Genomic DNA, 26,737 nt, shown 5'->3' on the forward strand with positions numbered 1-26,737 from the left:
TCCAATCCTACTCATAATAGTCTCCATTTTCCCCACTACCCATAAATTAAGAGCTGTTCTCATTATTAAGAATCACCCTTATTTTGAATTTACCCAAAACCAAAATTTCAGATCCTTCAAATTGTCAAATACACATTCTCATTTTCAAGGGTGCCTTTTGGCCAATATTTGTAATATTGTTCACTTGACATTATTAAAATTCTTGCACTGTATCAAAGAGTATTTAATATTTTTATTATTAATTTTTAAATTATCATTAGGGCATGAACACTGTCCATCTCTTTTGGTCATTGCAATTTTATACGTTTTATTGGCTGAATTATATTTATTATATCTTAATTTTTACTTTCAGTATAATCAATATTCATGCTTAAATTCATTCCTGAGTTAAGAGACCCCTTAATATCATTTATTTTTTATAAACTCCTAATGGATATTTCTCACATTTATTATTATAACCTTTATTATTCAGGGCATACCGCAATTTAAAAATTTTAATTTCATCAATGACCATAAAAATTTCCAGCATTACATCCCTTTTATTTTAGTTAAAATTCGGTTTTCATTCTCATGTCACTAGTTTTTTTTTATTAAATATATCCTCCGGATCTCTTAAAACACTATATATATTAAATAATTTAATATTATAATGATATGGTCTCTCAACCTTTAATTGATGCTTAGTCATTGCACTTCACTCACGGATTGAACACAATTCACCGCGATATGACCAACCTCTTCGCATCTGAATATACAATCCTTCTAGTATTATCTACATTAGTTGACTTAAGTTATGTATATATCTACCCCCCCCCCCTCCCCCCGATTAATATTAATATTGGAGGCCTCTGAGGGAACATATTCCAAAAATTTGCTTCTTTCACGAAGTATTTTTCTTAATATGGACCACATCGACAAACAATATTGTCCTTATCAATTACTTTTGCATTAAAATTCTCATCAATTTTTCGGTCTAAAAACAATTTTTTTACTATGACCCTTCCGGCCACAACTATTACAGGTATTTGTAATATTTTTCTTTTATTTTTCCCATTATCTGAATTACCAATATTTTCATTCAAGTGATTCATCTATCACAGACTACGATGAATTTTGTTTTATATTACTCAAAACTTTACGTTATATCTTTCGATACACCAGAACTTTTACAAACAGTCGGTACTTCACAAGTACCTGACTCTTCCTTCCCACTGAAATGATTTATTTGTTTATCCGGATAATTAAATTAAAAATATTTTTTATATCCTCAGATATATTTAATATATTGTCCGCCAGCATCGACATGTTAATGTTTTTATTGTTTATCGGTATAATAGGAATGCCTAACTTACTCTGCCCTTCATTAACAGAGCGTTTCCTCATATTGTCTTTATTAATAATTTAATAAATGTAAAACTATTTTATCCACACCAACTTTTTTAAATCGACATCCTGGTTAAACGGTAACCATCGAAATAATGGTAATAAAATTATAATAATTGTAACAAGTCTATTCAATGTATTTTTTGTTTTTAGAGAAAAATCCGAATGAATGAATAAATATATTTTCTATTTTTTTTACAATATATAAAAAATGGTTGACATTTTAATTTTATAAAAATAGTAATAATACTAATAACGGTGAAAATAATATTACTCGAAAATAACGGCTAAGGGAAGTTAATTCATTACGGTACATCAAGCCTAAAATTTTGCCCTCTACATGTCTCTAGGTAGTATATTATAAATAATATGCTCCTAATAATCAAATAGAATTTTTAATTAACTTAAAGAATATCGTTTTTTCAAAAAAATTCTATGAATTAAATAAAGGTTTGTTGAAAATCATAATTATTCTCCAACATGATAGATACTGAATTTGCTTGGTCCCAAAACCGACGATGAAATTCTAGTTGCAGACAATCAAACAATCCCTTCTTATAAAAAAAGTGGACCAGTCAATGTTAAACGAGAAAACGTTAAGACCTTCAAATCAAACTTAACGACAGATCATTTGGGTATAACATAAGACACCACCTTATTATTAAGCAGACAACCTCTTTAAAATAATTATGACTTGGCATGATATCTATTTATGTTTTAAATTTTTTGAGATCATAAATATATGCCTTATAAAGTCTAAAATCGCGTTTTCAAAAAATATATATGATAGTAGAGTATCAAATTGTATATCATTTTTATAGCTTTTAAAATATATAAATCTTTTAAAAAATTAAAATATTCTTAATGTTTTTTTATCTCCGATAAAATGTTGAATAAATATTTCGAGAAAGGCCTTTTTTTGGTTAAAACTATGAATGTGTTATTAAACAGCTCGATTTTTGAAAACGGCTAGCCCATTTTAGCCAAAAAATATTACGCAAGCCTGGAGATTTTTTTTAAAGAGGTTTGTCCGTAAATTATGGAATGACCCTTATATTATCTAAGACCTCGTTTATAGCAAGCGCGATTGGCGCAAATGATGCAAAATTATTTGCTAAGCGATAATGTTTTTATAAGATTTCATCGTTTCGCTCAGTATTAATAAATCAGTAATAATTTCACATCGTTTGAGCAAATCGCGCTTACTATAAATGCAGCGTAAGTAGCATTATATATTAGAGTTGGCAAAAATCATTTGTATTTATAAATTTATTTTCAGTTTTGAAATTTACGAACAAACTATTTTTGGACTAATATACGGATTTTATTATATTATTATTACAAAATTGCTTTAATATTAACAATTTCATTTCAATATATTCAATACCAATATTTTTTTAAATATGAGCAAGTTCAAATAATTATAGAGATTCTCTATATCCTCTTAAATTTAAACAAAACGGAGTTTTTTAAGGGAGTTCATTATTATATCAATAAATTAATTTAAGGATTATATATAAAATATTTTTATTGAAAAGAAAAAGAAAAAGAGTAATTATTTAAAATATACTAAAAAATAAAATAGATTTGAATCGTGATTTTTAATCAATTTTACTTTATTATGCCAATCTTACCAAGTTATAATATATAATATTTATAAATAATTAACACTTAATGCTTGAAATGTTATTGCATCATTTTTTAAAATTGCTGAAGATGTTTATTAGAATCATACTGAGAATCGGGTTTTTCATTTAATACTCAATCTTTTGTTGGTAAAAATTAATTTATTTGAATGGTCTTATTCGATTTAATTTGGATGTGCACTTTGGTTACTACGAGGAAATTGTTATAATTTAAAATAAAATTTATTAAGAATATGCATAATAATTCATTGAATCAAACTTATATGCAGAATCTTGGTTATATTTAATAAAAGGTGCGGAGGTCGATTTGAAAACTAGGAACGATAAAATCGGCGATCACACAAACGATGATGATCATTTGGGATTTTACAGGACACTCAATTTTCATAAGCCAGGTATATTGATAGAAATTATTTCTAGATTACGCCTTAAATATTTTAGATATAAATATCTTTTACATGGTGGGGGGGGGGGGTTAATTTGTGCTAAATTTACTATTATGCAAATTATACCGATAATCGTAATTTATACAGACACCTGTTTTCTTTTTTATCTTTTAAATTCCACCGAAATAACAATTAACTCTTTTGTCTATTATTCATCGTTAGCCGTGGTTTTAATGAAATTTATATATGATTTTCATTATTCATTATGGTTTTGATTCATAATTATTAAAACGATATAGCTATCGAAGTATCAGCCTTATTGAGAGCGACCTTTCCAAAATATCCTGTTACTTGTTTATATAGATCTGCTTAATTATTAACACTTATAAAATATAAGGTCCCTCAGTTTTTCTTTAGCACGTAATCACGATCTAGGGTTAAATATACTAGTTTTTGAGAAATTAGTCAGATTATTTTGCTTACAAACTAACCTCTTTTTAAATATTTGAAAAAAATATAACTCTGATTTATACTATACTACATTATCTATATTAAGAAAACGGATCCAGTAATTTTTTTTAAGGGAGGGGTTATAAAATATTTTCTAAACACACCGAATTTTTAAATGTAATAAAACAAATTTCAAAAATCGTGTTTTAATTTTTTTTAAATAAAAAACAAAAAGTTGTGTGTATTAGTTCAAAGTTATGGGATTATATAAAAATTTAACTATATATATATAAAAGATAAAAAAAATTTTTTCAAAGGGCACGTTTTTACACCTAATTTCGTTTTCTCAAATTTCCATATATTTTTCTTGATCCCAGAGTTGTTAAATGCTACTTTCTTCAGTAGCGGTAGCATTAACTGGCTACATTTAAAAAAAAATAGTGATAGCGTAACTTGCTACTCATTTAGAAAGCGCTACTTCTCTATTTTCAATTTTATATAATAAATACACATAAAATTATTAAAATATATTTATAATTAATTCTAAAATCATAATCTTTAATTTTATTAATTTTGAAATTTATAATTAAAAATATGCATTATAAATCGAGTTTTCAAAATAATTAAAATTTTTAAATGTCGACAATAGAGATTGGATAACTTTGGTACAGATCATAAGTAATTTCTCTGGAAAATGTTGATAATATGGAATTTCTTCTACGAGGTCTTGATCCTCTAACTTCCATCAAGGTGCATCTCTTTACCCAATCATCTTTTGCCTTACGTTCCACATGCCCAAACCATCTTAGTATATTTCTTGGAATTACCACTCCAATCTTACTCGTAATTCCTTGCAAGTTTTTCTCTCTCTCAGAGATACCCCACATATCCATCTTATTCTCTTTTCTATTCTTTCTAATTTGGCTTCGTGGGTCGCTTTCACTTCTCATGTTTCGCCGCCATGAACTAAATAATTCCTCTAGCTGCTTATGTAAACCTTCCCTTTTAACTTCAGAGAGACTTTTTGATTTATTAGAATAGACGATATCTCTCTGAACTTCTTCAATGCTTGTCTGATCCTTGCAACAACAGTAGAATCTATACCACCATCTGACAAAACTATTCCACTTTTCCCAGTGTTGATACATTGCTAATATCAAAACCACCATTTTCTACGTTATCAGTATTATGTACCCCTTTTATGCACGTACAAATATTGCTAACATCACACTTTTTTCTTGCTACATCTATTATGCACCCATTTCTAGCATCTGGTGCATTGGATCGAATTTATAGCAACTCCTTACCCACATACACAAGGCCAGTTGCCAGATTTCTCCATATTCAGATTATACATATCAATCATCACCTTTATCTTTGCTGCATTCATTTTCATGTCATTTGCTTCTATAGCCATCTCTATCAACTTATTTTGCCCTTTATACAAGATCATCTGCATATAATAGCTCCCAAGGCCACTACATTAAGAAAAATCATAATGGACTCAACACGGATCCTTGATGAAATCTTACCTTCACTTCAAAGCTTTCACTATCTTCACATCCGTCCGTACAGCAGTTTGTGCACCTATATATATTGCCATCACTGCCATAACTAACCATTCTTACACACATGATTTTATCAAGGCCCATCTAGTAACATCGTGCGGCACCCTGTCAAATGCTTTCTCCAAATCAACAAACGCATAATAAAGTATTTTTTCCTTCGCAAGATACTTCTCCTGTATTTGTCTCATGACGTCCCTTTACCTATATAAAACCAAACTGCATTTCATCAATTTTCGTTTGTTCTCTTATCCACTTCTCTAACTCTCTCAAATACCTTAATTGCATGTTCCAATATAATAACTCCATAAAACCCGCAATTTAAAGGATCACCTTTCCTCTTGTATACAGGATTAATGATATTTGTTCGCCAATCCTCAGGAATATTTCCTTCTGTGATAATTAGATTGGCTAAATTTATTAACCATTCAAATTCAATCCCTAAGTCATCAGGACCTTTAAATATCTCTGATCGTTAAACCCCTTGCCTTCCCTTTATTCATCTTATTCACTGCTCTCTTTATTTTGTCCTTGCCAAATTTACACCCTGGACCTACTACCTTTGCACAACTAACATCATTATCCCATTCATTTTCTTCGTTCAAAAGTTCTTCCATGTAGATTTTCCAGGTGTTCTTAATAACACTACTATCAATCATCATTTTTCCTTCCATATTTTTCAAATATTTAACACCTACCACATCCTATCTCTTTTTGCCATCTGTTTTGCCATTCGGGCTACATTTTCCTTTTTTCTTCTTGTTCAATTTCTTAGCATTTCTTTTCGCCATATTGTAAATAACGTTAACACTATTTTCTTTATTATACCATTCTTTGAAGCACCTCCGTTTCTCGTCCACAGCTTTCGCTACCTCCGGATTCCACAACGATGCCTCCTTATGTTTTGGCGGCCCTTTTGTTCATTCACATACCTCCTCAGTTTCACTCAGGCTTTCATCATGACTTCCCACTAGCCATTTACACCATATGCTTTTGCCACCCCCTCCTCTCTTATTGCCAATATCATATTACTAACACTTTCCTTCAATTTCCAAACCGCCTTGGCACACACTTTTATTTAATGATCCTGGCGCCTTTAAAAGTGAGATCTCCTATAAGTAGTCGGTGCTGATTAATGCATTCCTCTCCCGGTATCAATTTCACATTCTTTACTATGCTCCTATCACATCTCCTTACTAACAAATAATACACTGCACTTTTAGCACTACTCTACTTGTAAGTCACCAGCTTCTCTGATTCTTTAAACATTGTATTACAAACAATCATATCCATAGCATCACTAAAATCTAAAATCCTCTCCCCTTCCAGATTTCTCATGCCCTTACTAAAACCTCCATTTACTCCTTCATAACCCTCACTATTCGCTCCCACATGTTCATTCATATTATCAGCCAGATCTCCTCTTCATTTGCCAGTCTCGATATCGCCCAAATTAGACTGTCCCACCAACCTGAAGAACATATGCCGAAATAATATTGTATAGCTTTATACCAAAAATCATCTTGATAACCATTATATGGTTATTTAGCCTTTCATTGTCCACCCATTTCTCCGCAACCAATCCCCCAACGACAGTCTTACCATCATTGCTTCCTTGCCAGAAAAATTTATACTTTTCACTTGTCTTGCCAATCGTTCTTGCGTCATTGCCTTTCCATCTGGTCTCTTGTATGCAACACACATCTATATGCCTTCTATGCAATACATCGACCACTTCTCCCGCTCTTACCGTCATGCTCCCAACATTCCATGTCACGACTCTTACTCTATCTCTAATTTCTCTTCTTATTACCAGGTCGTTTATGACCATTATGTTTCATTTTCACGAATCGTGGTTCCATCAGGTTTCTCATCTTTCTTTTTGTCGTAGGCAGATGAGGAGGCCCACGGAGTACTTTGGGCTGTACCCCACCCATGCTTTGTTGTAATCATTAGGAAATTTTATAGCATGTTTTTACAATCGGATGCCCTTCCTGATATCAACCAGATGGTTTTTACACCCCGTCGAGGAGAAAGTGATCCTATTCTAGACCAAGACCACAGGGAACCTTATAGACCTTCATTAGCACCTACAGATTTTGCCCCCCCCTCCCGCCACGAGGAGGTTGAAGGTAATATTTTGGGAGAAATTATCTTTATTATCTGAATGTTAAATATAGCTGCTATTATTCACCCTAGTTTGTTGAATTGGCTATACATTAATTTAACCTAATCTAAAGGCAGCTTAATAGGCTAATGGTAAAAATAATACTATACCAAACCAGGATACCCTAGCCAGATCAAAAACGCCACCTACTATAGATGATTTTTTGAAATAAATAATAAAACTATTGAAAATATATCAAAATTAGTGTGAAAAGTAATTAATAGCGCGCTAATTTTAAAAAAAATAGCTAGCAATATCACCCTACTTTTATAAGTAGCGTTTAACAACACTAATTGGTCCATTAAAAAAATGATTAATATATAAAATGGACATTTCTATGAGAATCTTTTTCAATTAGGCACTTGACTTTTCATTTTTTTCTGAAACGCATGATCCTTATCAATTTAGGTTGCCTAAAATCCGCATTATTTGACAATCATTTATTTTTTTAAATGTTAGTATCACACTAATCAAATTTCAATCTATAAATCATGAAAATAATTATTTTTCTTCCGCAAATAATATTTCCATCACCTCGTTCAGGCGAAAATTACAAAACCGATGGTTACGTTATAACGCCCCATACTCCTACTCTACTTAAGGAGCATTTAGAAAGAACAGGGTCACGGGTGGTTACCCGATTTCCACCCGAACCTAACGGAATTTTGCATGTAGGACACGCCAAGGCCATAAACATTGATTTCGGTTATGCACAGGTTTTGTTAAATAAAATTATATATTTCATTATAGCTTTTTAAAAATATAGACTATTTTTTTGAAAATATTTTACGTTAATTAAATAAGTCATTAAAGTTTTTTTATTTTAAATAATCTTAAACGTTATTTCCTGATATCGATTTATCATTAGTAAGATATTTTACTATTATACGATGGTATTTGATACTGCTATAAATTATATCATATGGATATCCACACAGGAAAATCCGCTCAAATATTTGAAATTTTTTAAAATTATTATACTACAATTTTCAAAACTCAATTTTCATAATGATATTCCTTTAAATATAACTCCTTATGTTTATCGCCGGGGTGGCCTAATGGGTTATAATGTATGCTTGAAAACAGAAGGTCCCAGGTTCAATCCTGGTAATGAATATAAAAATTTTCTGGTTTTTCTTCTATGACTGATGTGTAAAGACATATGGTTAGATGAATTTCGGAGCTTAGAGATGACACCCCGGTCACTGACAGGCTTGGACAGCCGGGTGCTAAGGATACTTGTCCAATAAACAAAAATAGGAATATGAAAACTAGGGCGTTCCCTCCAAGCGACGTGCAGGGTGTAGACCTCCATTCTGTGAAAAGTAAAATAAAAGTCAAAGCAAAGAAGACAAAGTTAGCAAGTTTGAATATTGGTACACTTAAAGATAAGACGAGAGAATTGGCATCAATGTTGAACAAGAGAAAAGTTGATATAACGTGCATACAAGAGACGAAATGGAAAGGTCCGAAAACTTTAATGATTGGATGGTTATAAATTTTACTATAATGGAATTCTTAGCAATAGGAATGGTGTCGGCATTATCCTCAGGTGGTAGAAGTCAACAGGATCTCTGATAGACTAATGAAAATAAACTCTGCATTGATCAATCAATACTACACATTCCTTCAGTATATGTCTCAAACGGATTGCAAAGAAGAAGAGAAAGATGACTTTAGAGCTATCTTTGATGAAGGTGTAATGGAAATCCCTAAGGATGATCTAGTCATAATAGGTGGAGACTTGAATCCGCATGTGGGGAAAGCAAGAGACAGCTACAAAAGGCATCATGGTGGTTTTGGATATAGAGAAAGAAATGATGAAGGAGAGCAAGTACTGAAATTTGTGCAAGCCTTCGACCTTGTCTTAACCAACACCTACTATAGGAAAAAAGACAGTCATTTAATAACATATGAAAGTGGTACAAGAAAAACTCAGATAGATTACATGCTTATCTCTCACAGAAAATTAAAAGATGTAATAGACTGCAAAGTCATCCCAGGATAAGATATTGCCGCGCAACACAAGCTACTAGTCATAGATTTACACATCACAAATAAATCCACTCAAAACAAGATATTCATCAAATGGGGTAGATTAAAATCAATGACAGATGCATTTGCAATCAATACAAACATTGAAACAAAAGATTCCTCACAAGTCAGTGAAAAATGTGGACAGACCTTTCATCCAGATTAATAGACACTACCAAATCGACATTAGGCTTGACAAGGGGAGGCAACAAATCATACTAAGAACTATGGTGGTGGAATGAAGAGGTACAAACCACTATACAGGAGAAAAAAACCCTATATAAAAATGGTACAAATCCAAAAACTTAGATGACAAGGCAAATTACAAAAAATCCAAGAGAATAGCTACAAAGGCGGTAGCTAGGGCCAAAGCTATGGCATATATGACATGTATGAAGAACTACATAATAAAGAAGGGCAAAATAAAATATACAGATTAGCGAGAATTCCAGGGATATAAATGGAGCTCCGAAAGTAATTAAAAATAAAGATGGGAAATTGATAATAAAGGAAAAAGAAATGAATAGATGGAAAGAATAATTTCAGGAGCTTCTCAACTTTAATCCCCACATACTACATCTAGATGAACACTCCCCATGTTAAAACCTTATACAGCAAATAAGAGAACAAGAAATAATAACTGCCTCAAGCATATGAAAAACAACAAAGCTAGGGGTTCAGATGATATTCCAATAGAAAGCCTTAAAGCTTTAGGAGCCTCACAGAAAATACTGTGAAAAGAAGAGATTCCTCAAAAATGGAAGCAGAGCTATCTAGTTCCTATCATTAAAAATAAAGGAGATCCACACAATTCTCAAAATTACATAGGCATAAAACTTATGTCACACTCTAAAACTTTACGAAAAAACAATAGAAAAAAGGTTAAGAGATGGAGAGACTCAGTTTGGCTTTATGCCTGGAAGATCAACAACTGATGCAATCTACGCAATTAGGCAAATGAGCGAAAAATACAGGGAAAAGAACAAAAAGCTACACACGGTCTTTCTCGATCTAGAAAAGGCCTTTGATAGAATCCCAAGAAAACTTATCTGGTGGGTGCTATGCCACAAAAAGGTTCCCGAAAAATATATATAAGAATAATAAAGGATATGTATATGGGCCATACAACAATGGTCCGTAGCACAACTGGTACTTCAACAGGCTTCACAAGCCCAGGGAGTACATCAAGGGTCGGCTCTCAGCCCACTTCTCTTCATTACAGTAATAGATGTATTATCACAGTCTATACCTCAATTAGTCCCGTGGAATATGATATTTGCAGATTGTGATACTTGCCGAATCCAAGGATGAAATAGAAGAAAGATTAGCGAGTTGGATGAATATCCTAGAAAAGCACGGACCAAAATTAAACAGAGGAAAGACGGAATATATGGTGATAGGAGGAGATGAAACAGAGAGCATTGTTATAAATGAATGGCAGATATCGGCAATTAATAGCTGCAAATATTTGGGCTCCACTATACAACGGCACAATAGAGAAGATAAAGAGTAAAATTAATCAAGGGTGGTTAAAGTGGAGATCTTTATCTGGAGTGCTCTCTGACAAATAAATCCCACACAAATTGAATGGAAAAATTCACAGTTCCTTAGTACAAACAACTATTCTATATAGTTCGGAAACATGGCCAAGAATCAGACGAGAGAAGTCTACAAACTATATGGGAAAACGTAAAAGAGGAAGGCCAAAACTTGAATGGGGCCATAAAGTTAGAGCCAAGTATAAATTAGATAAAAGAGATAGTATGAATCAAATCTTAGATATTAAAATATCAAAAATATAGAAGATAAATATACTTTTAAATATAAGCGGCAAAATCATTTATAAAGATTTAAACGGGAATTATTTTAAGCTAACCAATAAATATTGTTAAGTAATCTTATGACAAACTTCTTATCCATTAGTAGAGACTAGGGCTTCGGCGCAATCTATGTCAAAATTATCATAAGTATGATAATAATGGTTGTATTTGAATTTATGAAATAACATGAGATAACCCAAACACTTACCTAAAGTTATACATTAATAAATTTTTTAAAATATTTTATACTTTTTTTCTCAAGACTTATTCTAGTATAAAAGTTAATTTTTTCCCCTTGAAGGAGCTTACCACTAGAAAAGGTGAAAGCTAAAGAGAAAAAAAATCTTTTTATGTTTAAATTATAGATCACATATGTACTCTGAAGATGAAAAAATTTTCGTCAACTGACAAAATTTTAACTTCAGAAAATTACGTCTACCTCTACTCGCAAAAAAATTTCATTCACAGCTGATTTAATTATTTAAATTTATTTATATTTTTTAGTATAAAATTAATAACGAGATTTTTATTCAAGAATAATGAATAATCTAAAATGCGTTTTAAACTCATTTTTGCAGAACAAAATATTTTTTTTTCAAATGGCGGGACTGGATAGATATAATCATACGTGCATTTTGCTTAGACTTTGAAAGGATTAATTCTGCTCTATGAAAAATATCTAATTTGCTGAGAGATATTTGAATTTAGATTAATATTAGTTGCGTTTCATCCTTGAATTCCTAAATTAAAATTTTAAAAGTCGAGCCAAATTTTATATTCAATATTTTCTGAGATTAACGTGGCACCATCAACTGTTTTGGGAAATGTATTTATGCCAATACATTTTATCATTTCGAATAATATTCGCTTCATCTTCCTTGTAAACAAATTTTAAAATTAAGGTTATGGTCTATCTAATATTAATGCCATCTTATGAAATAGACTTGTTGATTCTCTTGTAAAATATTTAGAAAAAATATCCAAGTTTACCCAGGTCCCTTAACTCAGTCTTCAATACCACAAATTAGAAAAGATATAAGCTTGGCAAGAATCTTAATTCACTAACATGATAAATTTTTGAACATTTTTTTAAAACTTCTTCATAGTGGAATTCCTGTATTCCAAAATAAATAAAAATTTTAGCCCCATAAAAAATAAAATAATTATTATATATTATGTAATATTATAAACTTCCTTAATACTTATAGGCCAACGATGGAATATGTTACCTTCGGTACGACGATACAAATCCTGAAAAAGAGGAGGAAAAATTCTTTTTGGGTATTGAAGAGATGGTGTCTTGGTTAGGTAAATTTTTATCTTAAAATTTATTATTTTGTTTGTTCCTATTTTTCGAAAGTTTTCTTTAAGTGTTATTCTTCTTTACAAATATTTCCTATGTATTCCGTTGAAAAATTATTAAACTTTTTACTATTGGCCATACCCATATCTGACATTAGTCTCTCTATATAGTTTCGGTAAAGTTAAACAATGTTATGTTCAAAAAGTTCATGTGATCACGAATTGAGATGGGAAAAACGAATGCTCATCACTGACACCGTTTTAGGAACGTTATTTTCAAATGGATATAGCAAATGTAATAAGCGGGAAGGCACAGTTAAGCATTTTGTACTAAAGCCCTGAAATGCGCGGGTTTTAAACTGGAACACCCAGTGGCCTCTACACCTTTTGAGCGATGGAAACAGAATACCCCCTGAAAAGTACCCCTCCTCTCCACCCCTTGAAAAATGTTTTAAAAAATTTGACACTCATAAATTTCAATTTCATTGCATAAATTTTTAACATATAATATAAATAAAATGTAAAATATATACTATAAAAATATTATTTTTAAATTGATAATTTAGATAAATTAAAGGAAGAGAAAGCTAAATAATTTATAATTTCATCAATATTTAATTGTTAAAATAAAAAAAAATTTCCATTGATAAAATGGCTAAATTATGAGAAATGGATATACGAAGTCTTGTTTTAATTAATTTAATTTTACTCATGACCCTTTCGGCAATACATGAGGTAGTAGGACTAGGAATGGTTAATAAATAATTATATAAAATTGTTAAATTAGGGAAAGGAGAAAAATTAAACGAATAATTTTTCCAGGCTGAACCATAAGTCTCAGAATTATCATCATCAGAAGAAGAAGAAGCTAAATAATGTATTAGTAAAAATATTTTAATTAAATAAATTTACAATTCTCAGAATCTGACAAATCTTTAGATTCTTTAACCTCTAGGTCACGAGTAATAATTACATCCCCCATTTAAGCTAGAGATCTGCAAAGTTAGGCCCGGCCCGTATCCGACCAGAGTCCCTAATTCTATTTAAAATAATCGGGTTCGGGCCGGGCCGGTAAATTTATTTAAAATAAATTTCGGGTTCGGGCCGGACTGGCAAAACATTTTTAAAAAAAATTTCGGGCCGGGCTTGAAAAATTAGGCCCGATGCAGATCACTAATTTTAGCCATCTTATAAATATTTCGAAACTTCAACATTTTAAATGGTAAAATTCACAGATATCCTCGATATCATCTTTAACATTGGCTTTTCCGCCATTCCCTCTGGTGTAAAAATGATGTTTGATTTAAAAATTTCATTGATTCATCATTAAATCTTTCATTAAACTGCATAATAATCAAATCAACTGCAGCAATAACGCACTGGTTTTAAAGCTAAAAAAATAATATATTTAATGATGAAAGTATATATATATATACCCCTCCTTTTTGGATTGTAATGTTTAAAGTCTGGAACTTTCAAAATCAAACGGTAGATTTCTCTCCTTCATAAAATCTTGTGCCTTTGAAGAAACATCCAAAAATTCAGTGTTATTATATATTAGGATTAAAAAATAATTTAAAACAATTATTTAAATTATACTTCACAAATTAATCAGCAATCTTTTGCCAATTGAATTTGATTTATTGCAAATCCTATCCTTCAAAATGGTTTGCAATTTTGTACAAGCCAAACTGGTTATTAGGGGTGTACCGATACCACTTTTTGGAGGCAGATCCGATCCGATATTCCCGATATTAAATTATCGGCCGATTACCAATCCGATATCATATCTATATTTGTATTCTGTAAAGATACCAATAGTTTTAATTTTTAATATACTTTTTATTAGTATAACATTTATAATTTAACTATACCATAACTTATGTCATTAAATATATTACAATGATCAGTTATAGTTTTTATTCAATTCAATTGGAATTCTTAAAGTATATAAAATATTTTTATTGTTAAATCACTTTTATATAATAAGTAATAACATTAACCTATATACATAAGTAATAAACAAATTTATTATGAAATTTGAAATAAATATTTAAAATAATATTCATTAATATATCGAAGATTTCTTTTTAGTACCAAAATTTCCAATTTACCAAAGGTCAGCCTGCGGCGATGGTAACTGTCAATATCACCAGCTTAACTAAAAACAGATTCTGAAGAGATTATCACACACTTTTATAAACAGAATGCGCAAAAAAATAACAATATGGCAGAATGTTTATTAATTAATTATTATTATTTTAAAAAAATGATTTTAGATATAACTTTTTTAAAAAATTTTATAACATTTTATTTTTGTTAAAGACGCCATTTTATATCGGTTCGATTCGGAAAATTTTATAATATTGGTCGGTGACCGATATTATAAAACGGGTGAAATATCGGCCCGATCCGATTAAAAATATCGGTACATCTCTACTTGTTATCAACAATAGACTATAGCACTAGCCATTGTGGAAGCGGCAGGATCTTCAGAATCATTTAAATTTATTAAAGCTGCCCTCAAGGCATTATAAAGTATAAAAAAATTTACAATAGCATATGACGAGAGCTAGCTTCTATAAATATAAAATAAACATTTTAAATCTACACAAATAAAATAATATTAACGAAATTGTTGCGATTTACTCAATACATTACTTTGACATGATTTGAGCACTCATATCTTTTAACACCATTAAAATATATAAAAATCTCGTCTAATATTCCTAAAAAATTACGCAGTTCTTTTATTGATTGACATAATTGAACAATGATTAAATTTAATCGATGACAATATCACCAAATAAAAGCTGCTTTTGGCGCCTCCGCTCTAATCAATGCACTCCATTGATTCTTCCACTCATGTTTGAGGCGCCATCATAGCTGGTAAATTCATGTAGCCAAGTTTGGATATTATATTCTTTTTAATATCGAGACCAGTTGTATTTCCCGTACAATATATGTCTATCAGTCTTTCAAGGGGCTTCGTTTCACTATTTTCAACGATAATAGATTTGAATATAATACGTTTTTAATCTCTTATTTTTTTGTCTCCCTTCTTCTTTCTTTATTTTGTTGTATATACATTTTGAGTACAGGTTCAGAATCTGCAATGAGTTTAATAAGGCATTACTTTGCTATTTGTTCAATTTTGAGTAATATTCTTAAAGGCTACTATTTCAAAGCTTTTCTTCAAATTAAGCCCACCATGTCTTTTTCTAATGTGGTCTGTCCATTTATTATCTCTTATATTATGGGATGTGCAATTTTTAACAATTTTTAATTAAGCATTTGTATTTTTTTGGTTAATATTTTTGGATCGACCAAAATTTTTGTCAATACATATTAAATTAAATAATAAATGGGGGGGGGGGTCTTATTATTTCATTCATAAACCAGAAATCACTTAGTTATGGATGGATATAGCAAAACAATAAAAAAATTTTTAAAGTATCCCCACTCTTCGGACCCCCCACCCGTTATAGGGGGCACTGGGAACACCCATCCATTTGTTCTAAAATAATTTAACGCACATGCCCATTAGAAATTATTTAACCCCACCCATCTCCCCCACTCCCAAAGTTTGAAAATTATTTGATTAGATGATTTGGCTCTATTATTTTGTTTTAATGGGATTTATAATATTATGGTTTTTACATGAATATACATAAACAATTTATATCTCCAGGAAAAATAATATAGTAAGATAATTGAGTAGTGGCAAATTACACTTTTGAATAACATCTAGATTGCAAGATGGTATAAAATTTTAGAGTCGTGGCCCATGGCACGAATTTTTATAAAAAAAGTTTTAAAATCGACTTGTCTTTTTTTCTTTGATATTATAAATGGCTCTTCTGAATAGTAATTTTTAGATTTAAAAAATAAAAATAAGTAAACCTTTAAGCGTATTTTAAAGATATTACCTTATATCAAAATCTATATATTAAAAAAAACTTATTAATGGTGTCTGGTTTACTTTTCTGACTATAATTCATAATTAAGAACCAAAATTAAGCCTAGTTAGTCTTAGTATAAGGATTTTTTTAAAACGATATCTTTCAATAATATGACAGAATGCCTGTTAGAGAAAAATATTAGTGTTGCAATAAAATAATAATATAAATTTTTGTGGTATCATCATTTTTTATAATCCCGTGTAATTTTTGAACCAAATTTTATACAATTAGTCTTTGATATATATATTCAGCCCAGCCTGTTTCCAAAGCAAAACCCAAATATATATAATTGAACAACAAACTAAACTATTTATAATATTGAGGAGTGGTTAAATTAAAAACACTACACTCTATGGAATATAACTTCTATCAAATATCAAAATTCATCAATAATCTAGTTCAATAATTTTTTTACCCGGCCAGGCCCAAATAAAAATTTTTCAGACGTCCAGTTGGATGGACACAGTAAAATTTTAACTTAAGAAAATGAAAAGATTTTATGAATAATTAATGATAAACGGGCTTATTGTACTCAAATGATAAGTAAAATGTTGTAGTTTTTTTTAACATATGGTGTAAAAGTCATTAATCTTACTAATGGACGATTTGAAAGGATTTATACAGCTGTCCCTTTTTATGGCATCTCTCACTGACAATTTAAGCCTGAATATTAAAATAAAAATCTATTAATCAATATTATAATTCTGAAACATAATAAATAAAAATGAGCATTTTAAAACAACTGTTTAAATCATACTTCCGAACAAAACATATTCCTATGATCTTAACAATACCATTTTAATAGCTTGGTGTACTTAGTACTTAACCATGTTGTTACTCCTTAATGCTTTCTCGTTATTACATTTTTCAGTCTATAACACCTATCCAAATTTGTTACAAAAAATCGGTTGTAAAGCCGTTTGAGAATAACGATCCTAAAACGTCTTTGACCTCATCTTTCCTGCAATAGATTTCATAATCGTTTTATTATGCCATTTTTTAACATCCATCTTTTTGTGAGCGCATGAATGTTTTTAAGCATTAAATTGATTTTACTAAACTATTAGAACACTGCAATTCGATTTTTAAATCGGCTTGGGACCTAAGAATTAAATTTATAGGCTTATCAAATATGAGCTAATGCTCGAGAAGGCTAAGATAGGATTTTTGACGACTGGAGCTTGACATTTCCCCCCATATATTCCTTGTCTTTCTTATACCAAATAATACATTAAATCTCTACGCTAATACTTTTATTTTTGAACTCTCACTCAATAAATATATTTTTACATTGATATTAATAATGATAATATAAATTTTTCCTACATTCGAAGTAGGCAATTTTTTTACGTGTAGTCAATCACAATACATTATCTCAATTTTCATATTACTTACTTAGGCTACACCCCCTACAGGATAACTCATTCATCTGACTACTTCAACCGTCTTTACCTTATGGCCGTCAGACTTATCGAGAAGGGCCTAGCCTACGTGTGCCACCAAAGCTCAGATGAAATGAAAGGGTTCGACCCGGCCCCTTCTCCTTGGAAGGATAGGGATGTGGTCATAAATTTGACGCTTTTTGAAGTAATTTTCTTATTTCTGTTTGTAACTTCTTTTTTATTTTAACTGGTCATTGTTTACTTTATTTGAATAAGTTGATATAATATAATATCAATAGGTAATGACGTAGAATTGTTTTTGTGTAAGATAAAATTAATGAATGTGAAAAATATAAAAATAGAATCTAGTGGAAAGGTTAAAGAATAAAGGATTTTAAAAGGAGGATGTCTAAAAAAGAAAATAGTAAATAAAAACTAGGAAAGAGAAGCGAAGAAAGGAAGCATAATGAGGCATGGTAGATATAAAACTTAGATAAGCTAATAATGGTGATAGCAAGCCTTTGTCGTAAGAAAAGAGATTCCTTAGGCTGATCGGTTTTTTCAAGAACCGTCTGCCCATTCTTTAAAAAATGAGCCTTGCTATGCGAATGGAGCAGGCTATGGGTATGAATGAGAAAATAGGATGTATGGAACTGTTTTTGGTGATTTTCTGGGTTTCTGTGAGGGCGAGGGCAACGATGTAATGGTGGGATGGTGCATTTGGATCAATGAAGGTCAACTCCCAAACCAGGAGCTGACCCCTTGACCAAGGAATTAAGGACATTCCATCGGTTCTAAAAATACCGTTTGGTTCCAGTCTAGATGGAATTGCGGATTTGATAGCACGTAATATGATATCATTACATTGGCTTGTAAACAAATATTATATATAAAACATTATCATCTTATTTTTTTCAAAAAACATAAGGAAATTTGTAAAATTAATTATAAATAAGACGTCGGAGGGATTTTTTATTTAAAAGTTATCGATATATAAAAAAAATATATAAATAATGAACAATTATTTTTACTTGATTTATGGGCCATTCCATGTCAAATCGAACTAAAAAACATGGTTTTTGCGGGACTTTGCTATTTAGTTGAAATTTTATATTCAGGCCTAAAGCAGTATTCAAATTTTAATACCATAGCTCTTATATATTGGTGGGCCAAAGGATGAATATATTTCCTCTAAATTATAGATTTACTAAAAACCACATAATTTTTTATTTATTTTAGTCTAACTAAGAAATCATAAAAAAATCTGAACCGTTGCATATCTGCAACGTTGACTTTTAGGGGTATAAAGATAAGATAAAATTCTATTAGTGCAAAAAATCGAAATATGAATTCATATTTTTAAAATTTATTAACATATTTTATATTTATAAGATACAATTTTGTAATTTTTATATTTTATGAATTTTTTTTAAACAATCAATATGTATTGGTATTTGACACATGTTACTTATATCTTGTCTGCCTCTGACAAGCTTACAACGTTGCTTTTTGTTATCGATAATAATGTAACATAATGGCCATAAGAATTTTCAGATGTTTCATTTAGTGAGGAAAATTGATTAGGATGACCTCTACTTGTATTCATCTTTTTATTTACCAGAGGTTTTCAGAAATATGGTAATTATTATCATCAGGATACACTCGATTCCGTAACTTTCATGAATCTACTACTGTTACATCAATAAAATTGCTAAAAAAATTTTACCTCATATATTTATTCTATATCTGATAATGATAAAATTATGCCATGAGAAGAAAAATTGGAAAGAGTGGAATATTAGTCCAGTTCAACAGCTTTAACGAGACCTCAAGATACGGGTTCCATATATCGAAAAACTATCAAGTAATAGGCTACAACCTTTTGAATCTTACAAACTTAAAAAGAACATTGGTAAAATATGGCCCTTAATATCAAATTGGCGTATGCAAGAAAAAAAAGGATAAATTAATTACATAAATTTTTAATATTTTAATAATTTTACGGATCTCAAAATATGCTTTGTGTTTTCTATTATAATTTATAATTACGAAAAAAATTTGAAAAAAAGGCGAGCGTCCTACTATAGATCAATATAATGGGAACACGTCTAGCTTATTTTTATTTTCATATTTATCAAATAAAAAGAATAAACCTTCATAAATTGATTTTATTTAATTTAGCGTATATATTTTATTGGAATAAAAATAAGCTAGACGTGTTCCCATTATATTGATCTATATTAGTATTTCAAATTTCTTAAAAAACGATTTAATCTAATTATTAAAAAAAATTGAGAATACTGAACTTCATAAATAGCAAGTGACGTGTTTTAGAGTTACAAGAAACGTCAATTAGGCTGGTTTTCTCGTTTTTTGAAAAAGGTCTCAACTTGCTAAATGAGTTACAATATAATTAGTGAGTTTAAAGAATTTCTTTAGAAAAATAGAGATCGGGAAATATATTATCAGCTAGGAATTTCCAAAAGATGACAAATTTATTGTTCCCAAATATATTTAAAATATAAAAACATAATAAAGATGAACTATATATTAAAAGAAGTAATTGGATAAGTAGTAAAGAATTTTAAACTTTATATTAATTATATCGATCATTTGTCAAATATAAATCAGTATTGCATACATGATAATTAATTCATGATATTACATTCGCGATAATTAATTCGTTGTAATGCATTCGCGTGCATTTGCTATAATGCATTCGCGATAATATATTTGCTGTAATGCATTTGCTATAATAATTTCGCGGTATTGCATTCGCGCTAATACATTCGCTATAATGTTTGCGCGAAAATGCATTCACGATAATGTCTTCGCTCTAATACATTTGCTATGATGCATTCGCGGTCATACATTTACTGTAATGCATTCGTGATACTGTTTTCTCTATGATGCATTCGCGATAATGCTTTCGCGCTAATACATTAGCTATAATGTTTTCGCGAAAATGCATTCGCGATAATGTCTTATCTTTAATACATTTGCTAAAATGCATTCACGGTCATACATTCGCTATAATGCATTCGCGATAATGCATTCATGATACTGTTTTCGCTATGATGCATTCGCGGTAATATCTTTTTGCGATAATGCATTTCGCGGTATTGACGTGATGCGGCATGAATATACTGTTTTTATTAATTTTATCAGAGTTGTTAAAAAATACATTTTATATGGATCTAGATACAGATACATAGTCTAAAAATTTATCTAGATACAGATACAATTTAAAATGTATCTAGGTACAGATACATTTTTATTATACTCTTAGATAAGGTTTGAATAAACCTAAATTAGGATTCTATTTTGAAAATTCATGAAATGATCTAAAAAATTTATTGACTCGATATCACATTTATCAAAATATAACTAAAATAATGATTTTTAGATATTAATATAATATATGATTAATATTATAAATAATTATTATATGTCATTAATAAAATAATTATTATATGTCATTAATAAAATAATATAATATATGATTAAATGATTATAAATAATTATTAGATTTCAGTAATAAAATATTTTCAAAATTTTGGTTTAAGACATCCTCGTTTATCTGTAAAGACATTTTTAGCTATTATAAAAAGTCTTTCAACAGGAGTGCTGGGAGAGATTGTGGTGTTATATTTAATGAATAACATTTTTATATCAGGATATTGTTTAAAAATACTAAAATCTTGGCATTCATTTTTGAAAAAACTATTTAAAATTTGTTGATTATCAGAATTTAAATCATTAACAATCATATCTCCTGCTGTGGGATACTGAAAAAAATCGGATATTAAATTATTAGTTTTTTTTCAGAGGTTAATTTGCACTCATTTGAAGACTGATAATTCCTGAACTAATCTTTGTATTAATTGTTTTTTTTAAATTAAAATTTTCATCCATTTGCAACCATGTCCAATCTAGTTTAAAAAAAGGATGAAGCATAGTTGCCAAAATATTTTTATCTTCAAAAATTGTCCCAATTAACCTAGAATTATTAAATACTGATTAATTTATTATTAATTTACCTATTTTCAATTCCTTTAAGTAAGGCATTTAAGAGTGGTAAACAAAATTTCAGGTTCATTTGTTTAAAATTTTTCAATTTAATAATGAGATGGGAAATTTGTTTACCGGCGATAGGCACTCCAACAATCTGTTGTTGTGCATATTAACGATGGTTCTATTAGACTTTTAATGATTTTCTTCTTTTCATTCTCCCATCTTTGGGAAATTCTAGCAACTACTGTCTGTCTGCAAATTATATTTTTTTGTGGAGCTAATGTTTTGATCATTTTTATAAATGATGGATTTGCAACAATTGAAAATGGCTGAATGCTATCTATAATAAAATCAGATATTAAATCATCTAAAATGGTTTGGGTTAAAGTCTGAGGTCTTTTGAAAAAAAAACAATGGACGATGAGCCTAGTCCAATATTTTCTTTAATAAATTTTTTCTCCTTTCCCTTTTTTATTTGGATTAAGAGTGTTTGATGTTTTCTCTTAAAATTTAAAATTAAAATTGTAAACATTTATTTAGTATCTATACCCTTAAATGTTTTACAATGTTGCAAGTTGAGGTAATGCTAACTGAAATTTTCATATTTTTTGGACATGGCAAACATTTTACTAACAGACATTTGTTTTCTTTATTTTGAGATATTATTTTAAAATATGGTTTATAAATGGCCATGGTATTTCGTCATTTTTGTCATAAATATTAATCTTAAAAATTAATATAATAAAATAAAATACCAATTCCATTGCAATTAAAAAGGCAAATTCCTTGAGATGGATTGTAATATCAGAATTTGCTTGTTATTGATAACTCGGACATAATATTTAATTAATATTTATATATTCTTTTTTATATATTAGTTTTAATATTTTACATATATATATAATTTTTTAATATATATTAATATAAATTTATAGCTCATGTGAAATAAAATAAATTTACACTCAAGTATTTTTATTTATAATACAAAAAAGCATTAAATAATAGTATATCAAAATTTATCTTAAAAACTATCTAAAAACAGATACAGATACCTCTAAAATAATATCTAGATACAGATACCATATTTTTATATCTAGATACTTTAACAACTCTGAATTTTATAATAGCTGTAATTTTTTAGTTATGAACTCAATAAAATATTATTTAATCTTGCTAGGTGATGGTTTTGTATATTAACTTTTTTTTTAAATACAAGACCAAAATATATGCTGCTGAACACCAAAATAAACACTATTTATAATATTGGAGAGTGGTTAAATTAAAAACACTAAACTTTTTGAATTATCACTTCTATAAAATATCATAATTTAGCAAATATATTATAAAAAAGGTCAAGCAACCTTAGTAAAAAATTGAAATTGGGCCAAGCAAAACTTGGGATGAGCATTAACTAAATTCCCATTGGGCCTGAAAATGTTGTCATTTGCAGAACTCTGGTGGTTAATGCATGGGAAAATAAAAGTCAGACGCATATCATTTATATATATTCTTTGGCAGAAGTAAAATCCATTATGATCTGCTGTTGATGTCATCCTGACTGAGATCTGCAATGGGCAGGTTTTGGTGTACCTACCTGCTCATTTATTTAAAAATTTGTTTAACTTGCCTCTCCAATGTCGGCTCTTTATATATTATTTTAATGTTTTTTACTTAAACTTATAAATTATCATTTAAAAAAATAATATCTAATAATAAATAGAACTAATAATAAATAGAAGTCAATATTTCAAATTCACCTGCCCATTGTTTTAAAAATATTTTTTAACCCTCCCACTCACCAACCCAATATCTTTCAGTCTATCCACAGAATAGGCGGGTTTAAGTTAGGCAAAATCTTCATCTAGCAAGAATAAATTTTTTAGGTTTTAAATGCAAATGAATATAAAAAAATTTATTTAGGAATATTTTTTTTATTGAGCACATAAATATAATTTTTACAGATTTTATGGAATTAATATAATGAAAATTTATATGAAGGTAATAAATATATCAAAGCATTTGTACAGTCTTCCCTGGATTTTTTTAAAAAAATTTTTGAAATGGTCCGGTCTAAATTTTTTTAAAATATACTATATTTATTTTCAATTTTTTAAGATAATAATGGCCTTTTTAAATATACAGCCCGACCAGGGTATCTTTAAAATTTTTAAACCTGGCCCGGGTATATTTAAAAAAATTAAAATATGGCCTGACCCCTGTACCTGTATCAAAATATATTTTCTTATAATAAAGATTATCATGAAGAATGGATCCATATCATGAGAAGATGCAAACTTATTCAAAACTCTGTAGATAAAAATTTACCAAGGAGGGCTTTGTGGCCATTGTTTCCTACAATATAATAAATATTTGTATTTTATAAGATTACTAGCTGATATCCCATAGGAATGACAAGGAATTAGTATTTTCTTAATTTGATGATGGGTAAATCAGAATATAAGGTGTGGATCAGAAATTTATCTTATTTTGATGAGAATAAATTACAAAATTTTTATTATTCTTATATATATATATATACTTATTGCATTCAATATGAACAAATATTTGAAACATGTTTGAATATACTTTTTTTAATTAAATTAATTTTCTTATTTTTTTTATTTTTTATTATTTATATACTCAATAAAAAATTTAATCTTTCCTGATGAAGGTTTTGTATATTGTTATCATGGAAACAGATTTTGGATTTGGACTTATTAAGAATGAATCTTAAAATTGGCTTTAAGAAATTGAAATCAATTATTTTAGGAAGAGCAACAGATTGTTTAATCATCAAGATACCAAATATATATATATATATCCAAATATATATTTGGATTTAAGATAATGGATGAGATCATGAATACCAGGGTAAAATAAATGAGGACACGTGCCTCCTGCAAGATCCTTTCGTCAAAGTGACATGTGGGCTGAATAAATTAGTTTTAATGTTACAGTATGTCTTAAGAATTTTGAATAATTAGGAAATTTGGGATAAAAACAATTTATAAAATATTCACGAAATTTGCTATTTAAGCATTTTTAAAGTATACTTTCATAATAATCATGTTAGGAAGAGAATTTTGGATATAATACAAATGACATGTGGAGTTATTTTGTCTTCTCCCTTAACACCAAATCCTAATTGATACGTATACTTAATAAGTTAAGACTCTGGGTTTTGACCCTTGGCAATATTCTTCTAAATAGCCAATTGCAATAAGGTAGATACGACTACAGTATTTGTGAGATAATCAGGTTTGCCCCCATTTCGAATCTATATGGCTAGTCTTTTTTTAAAAGAGTATTTAGGTAAGGTTTAAAAGCAAAAATAATTCTTTGATATGAGTGTAGATTTTATACGAAGTGATAGAGCAAAAACCATTGCGTCTGGATGTGAAAAATTTGTTAAAAGAATTGATAAATATCATAACTCACAAATCATATTTTTTCCATATTTTCCATTATATTTGGACTTTTCTCTAAAAATTTATGGAAATCTTGGAAGAATGAATGCGGATAATCTATTCCTGTCATTTGATTATTCTGATTCATTATCGTAAATAAAGGTAATTTATTATTTATTCATCATTGAATAAAGGAGAAAATTCTGATTCCCCATTATTCTTGATGGGCTATCAGCCTTATCAGGTCAATTCAGCGAAACTTCTATCGTGAAACATTTTCTCGCAAAACTTTTATCGCAAAACTTTTATCGCAAAAAGTTTTTATAGCGAAGGTAAGCGAAACCAATTCTGCGAATTTATCTCCGCGAAACATTTATAGTGAAGACAATTTCGCGAAGCCATTGTCGCGAATTTATTTCCTCGAAAATTTAACCGCGAATTTATTAGAGCAATACGTTTTAGCGAAACATTTTACGCGAACACTTTACAGCGAATTTTTTATCGCGAATATGTTTGCGCGAAGTCATTATCGCGAGCGCATTACCGCGAAACAATAAATATATTGCGAATGCATTTATTTAAAAGAAAACAACATATTATTTATTATTTGATGTTTTTTAATAAAAAATGATATGCTACTATTGTAATATTATTTTTGTTACAATTTATTAGTGATTTTCACGCCCAAGATTTTAAGTAAAAAATATTTCTTGAAGTTCAAAAAGATTTTTGAACATATTATGATAAAATTTTAAATCTTCCTTGTAAATATATCTTTTTTGAGGAATTCTTTTGTGAAATTTATTATAAATAAACAATTTTTAGGTGAGATCTTTTATAGTTTTTTTTATCATTTTTGAAAAATTATCTGTTTCTTATGTATATTAAAAGAGGTGGCTAAATAATTTTTTTTAAATATTTATATTTAACTTATTTATGTTATTTTAAGATCTTTTTAAGGATAATATTTTAATGTGACAATTGTCATATTCGTTATTTTTAAGATTTTTGAAATTTTTTGACTCAAATGGGTAAAAATATCATTTATATTGAAAAGATGTTAAATTATAAATTCAATGAAGATGTTCCTTGGAAATATGGCAATTATCATAATTGGTATTTTTATTTTTAACATGTTAAATTATAATTTCAATTAGGATGTACCATATAAAAGCGACAATAGTCATAATCATTATTTTTAAAGTTTTTTTTACAACTT

The 26,737-nt window shown here is 29.1% G+C and overlaps 1 protein-coding gene across 1 annotated transcript in view; it reads left to right on the forward strand.

The window, feature by feature from the left end:
• Positions 1 to 26,737, forward strand: part of LOC135923004 (probable glutamine--tRNA ligase) — an 84,632-nt gene that overhangs the window by 20,209 nt on the left and 37,686 nt on the right. Inside the window, exons 6-10 of the mRNA XM_065457589.1 lie at positions 1,871 to 2,018; positions 3,323 to 3,424; positions 8,141 to 8,313; positions 12,660 to 12,759; positions 18,115 to 18,302. Of these exons, the coding sequence (XP_065313661.1) occupies positions 1,871 to 2,018; positions 3,323 to 3,424; positions 8,141 to 8,313; positions 12,660 to 12,759; positions 18,115 to 18,302 (711 nt within the window). The remainder of the gene's footprint in view (positions 1 to 1,870; positions 2,019 to 3,322; positions 3,425 to 8,140; positions 8,314 to 12,659; positions 12,760 to 18,114; positions 18,303 to 26,737) is intronic.

Source organism: Gordionus sp. m RMFG-2023, chromosome 1 (genome assembly GCF_954871325.1).
Source record: "Gordionus sp. m RMFG-2023 chromosome 1, tfGorSpeb1-WG-v2, whole genome shotgun sequence".
NCBI classification, from domain to species: Eukaryota; Metazoa; Nematomorpha; class Gordioida; order Chordodea; family Parachordodidae; genus Gordionus; species Gordionus sp. m RMFG-2023.